Source organism: Pinus tabuliformis, chromosome 1_2 (assembly GCF_031772625.1).
Source record: "Pinus tabuliformis cultivar Carrire ecotype Pingquan chromosome 1_2, CPIR1, whole genome shotgun sequence".
In the NCBI taxonomy this organism is placed as follows: domain Eukaryota; kingdom Viridiplantae; phylum Streptophyta; class Pinopsida; order Pinales; family Pinaceae; genus Pinus; species Pinus tabuliformis.
Genome location: NC_142298.1, coordinates 28576139 through 28579739, shown reverse-complemented (window position 1 = coordinate 28579739; position 3601 = coordinate 28576139). Strand labels below are relative to the sequence as shown.

Here is a 3601-nt window from a genome sequence, read left to right as displayed (position 1 = left end):
CTCATTCTTCACGTTTAATATACTTCTTTTATGGTCACTATTTCCTATGTAAACCTAGCTATAGTGTGTCCCCTTATAGTTATCATTACACTTAAATTAATACTTTATAGAACCCTCTAAACTTAATCCTATAGAAACGATTTTATCTAAATCAACGTGTCAGTCCTCCTTTCGATGCCCCCACATAAATTCCCAGGATTATTTAGGTTCTCATTCATTTCTGTCAGGTCACCAACTGTCTCATTTTATGGCTTGTATGATCGTTAACCTCGAGCATATTTATGGCACCCGCTTAATATTTCATGATTTCCTTTGTAACGAGAAAGATGGTAGGCCAATGAGCTAAGAGGAAGTCTTGTGGACTTTATTGAAGTGAATGGATATGGGCCATATCTTATGTACCCATGTGATTTTCACATTGTGATTTTCAAATGCTTCCCAGTAGTGCCATCTAGGCATGGTGAGGATTAGTTTTATTCGTCTCGCAGTGGAGATTCTTTTTCCAAAACCCTAACCTTGGCATCAAAAATCATAACGCACTCCACTCGATTTTCTTTGCTAGGTGAAAGGTGTCATGTATTCATAGCACCACCGAGAGTGGTAAGGGAACGTCGATATCTGGGGGTTTTCTTACCAGGTTTCCTGATACCGCATTCCCGCTCCCAGTCTATGCAAGCTCCAGAAGAATACTGGTATGGTTGAATAGTCTTAAATCGAACCACTTTTTAATGCAAACATTTATTTAAAACATAACTATACGAAGATCAAATGCAACCTCTTTTAACGCAAACATTTATTCAAAACATAACTATACGCAGAGGTTATGAAAGTATCCAATCAATCTTATTTGTCATTCAGATCTTCATGTACGAACCAGGAAGACAGGAAATAAAATTAATCCTTTCACACACAAAATGAAGAGGGAAGTCTGTGATCACTCGTTTGAAACCGGACCGGGAACACCTAGAAGATTACGAAACAATTGTGATGTACAGAACGACGACCCATCTGTTCTAACAACTCCAGGAGACCTGTGCCGTATTATATTCTTGACCAATAATCAAATGAAAATTTAGGGGATCCGTGCTATATTGTATTCTTGGTGAATCATTAAATGAAAATTCAAGTCCTTACTCAATCTTGATAGTCACTCATACAAAGCATCCTAAGCGTCGATATTTGGAAGATTACGACGACCGATCTGTTCTAAGTTCTAACAAGTCCAGCCATATTGTGTTTCTTGGGCAATTATTAAATGAAAATTTAGGGGACACGTGTTATATTGTATTCCTCGTGAATCATTAAATGAAATCTTGATAGTGAGTCATACACTCGACTGATTATTTTTCGTGGCATATTCTAGAACAAGAGGGCTAGTTCAACACGGCCCGGAACATTACAACAGTACAAGGTGGGGGAGTTACCAATTGGGGAAGTGATTTTTTCACATTTTAATTTTTATTTAATTGTAGATTTTCCAAAATGTTTTAAAATTTGATAAAAATAAATAAAATTAATTAATTTTACTTAATAATATAGAAAAACATTCATGAAATGCTCAAATAAATATGCCACCTCAGAAACATTCATGAAATACTCAAATAAATATCAACGTCACGCTTTTTTTCTTATCCTCTCTCTTCGTAATCTTTTACACAATTTGAGTCTGGATAAGCATTTCGTGATCGCTAGTTTAAGACGACCCGGAACATCTGGAACAATAAAAGGTAAAAGGGGCGTGACCCGGATGTCCAGGAGCGATTAGCGCGCCTTCTTATTCATCACAGATTTCCCACGCCGCCCAACTAGGGGGGATCAACCTTCATAAGAATTGTTATGAATTTCTTGCGGTATACGCCACGCTAAGACCAAGTTTGGGATGGCTAGCCCCGCCTATATATAGAGTGCCATTCGTGGTATACAACATCAAATAAGATCAACTGCAATTCCTTCGTTGTATTGCGCTCATTTGTAATTGTGTTTAATTACTTGGTGGTGGACGTTGCAATGGGGGCAAGAACATTAGCAGTTTCGATTTATGTTACAGCAATACTAGCGTTAATATTTAACGTTTGTCTTCAAGGTAAGGTTACAGTAATCCCTTGACTGCATTGCATCGTATTTTATGTACGTAAATGAGTTAAGATATGATAAAGAAATATTTGATTTCTTTGTTAAGTGCAGGAGCTACGGGTGCGACGTTTGTGATCCAGAACCAGTGTTCATACACGGTATGGGCCGCAGGAATTCCCGTAGGTGGGGGTCAGGCGTTGGGGCAGGGTCAATCATGGAGTGTTGAGGTGCCCGCAGGAACAAGCTCAGGCAGATTTTGGGGACGTACGGGATGCTCCTTCGATGCCTCTGGTAAAGGAAGCTGCAGCACTGGTGACTGCGGTGGCGTGCTCAGCTGTACACTCTCGGGACAGTCTCCTACAACGCTGGTTGAATATACTCTGAATGGGGGCAACAATCAAGATTTCTATGACATCTCTGTCATTGACGGTTTCAATGTCCCTCTCTCGCTAACACCCTCCGACGGTAGCTGCTATGCACCCACTTGCAAAATGGACCAGTGCCCAGATGCGTACCTATATCCCAGTGATAACACGAAAACCCACGCTTGCGCTTCTGGTGCCAATTACAACATTATATTCTGCCCTTGATTAGAAGTTTATCATACTGAATTACTGAATTCTCTGGTCGTTACATAAAATACATCGCTAGTAAACCGATTTCTATGTAGTACCATAGCTATAATAAGAGTATTACAATCATGTTGATTGTATTCTCATATTTATAATAAGAATACCATTCCGTGCATGGTTACAGGAAGTTCTATCCTGTAAAAGCCAAAGGTGTTTTACTTTACTTCTACTTTGCAAAGGGGTATATGCATCAATTTGGATATCTTTTAAGGGATCTTAAATGATTTAATAAATAATTAAAGATGATTTTATAAATGTTAAAGTAAATAATTATGGATGATTTTATAAATATTAAAGGAAATGACTATCTAAATTATGCAAACATTTATTCGAAACCTAATTATACGAAGATTAAATCAAACCTGCTTTAACGCAAACATTTATTCGAAACTCAAACATGCGAAGAGCTTGCGAAAGTTTCCAATCAATCGTATTTGTCATTCAGATTTTCATGTACGAACCAGAAAGACAGGAAATAAAATTAATCCTTTTATACAAAAAGTTAAGAGGGATGTCTGTGACCACTAGTTTCAAGACGGACCGGGAACACCTAGAAGATTACGAGTTGCGGAAATTCGGAAGTAATTTTAACGTGCCAAACGACGACCCCGTCTCTTGTAACAAGTCCACGAGACCTGTGCCATGTTGTATTGTTGGTCATTTATTAAATCAAAATTTAGGGGACCTGTGCTATATTGTATTCTTGGTCAATCAATAAACGACATGTCTTCTAACCATTCCAGGAGACCTATGCCATATTATATTGGGTGATACATATTTCCCAGTTTATAAGCCCAGTGGGGCTGTATAGTCTTACAGTTAGATTTAAACAAATATATTATCTAGGATGGGCATATACAGCCAGACAGTATTGATGAGCTTATTACCTGCCATTA

The 3601-nt window shown here is 38.1% G+C and overlaps 1 protein-coding gene across 1 annotated transcript; it reads left to right on the top strand.

The window, feature by feature from the left end:
- The first annotated feature begins 1871 nt into the window (after nt 1–1871).
- LOC149204212 (thaumatin-like protein) lies at nt 1872–2868 on the top strand. The gene is made up of 2 exons (XM_089393237.1): nt 1872–2083; nt 2185–2868. The coding sequence occupies exons 1-2, from the start codon at nt 2008–2010 to the stop codon at nt 2661–2663; spliced, it is 555 nt and encodes a 184-aa protein (XP_089249363.1). The 5' UTR covers nt 1872–2007; the 3' UTR covers nt 2664–2868.
- Nucleotides 2869–3601: the final 733 nt, after the last annotated feature.

What these genes read in the sequence shown, in the direction of transcription:
- LOC149204212 (XM_089393237.1), top strand. Translation starts at nt 2,008, where the DNA reads ATGGGGGCAAGAACATTAGCAGTTTCGATTTATGTTACAGCAATACTA. An exon ending in ATTTAACGTTTGTCTTCAAG is followed by an intron (nt 2,084 to 2,184) that starts GTAAGGTTACAG and finishes TGTTAAGTGCAG; the next exon opens with GAGCTACGGGTGCGACGTTT.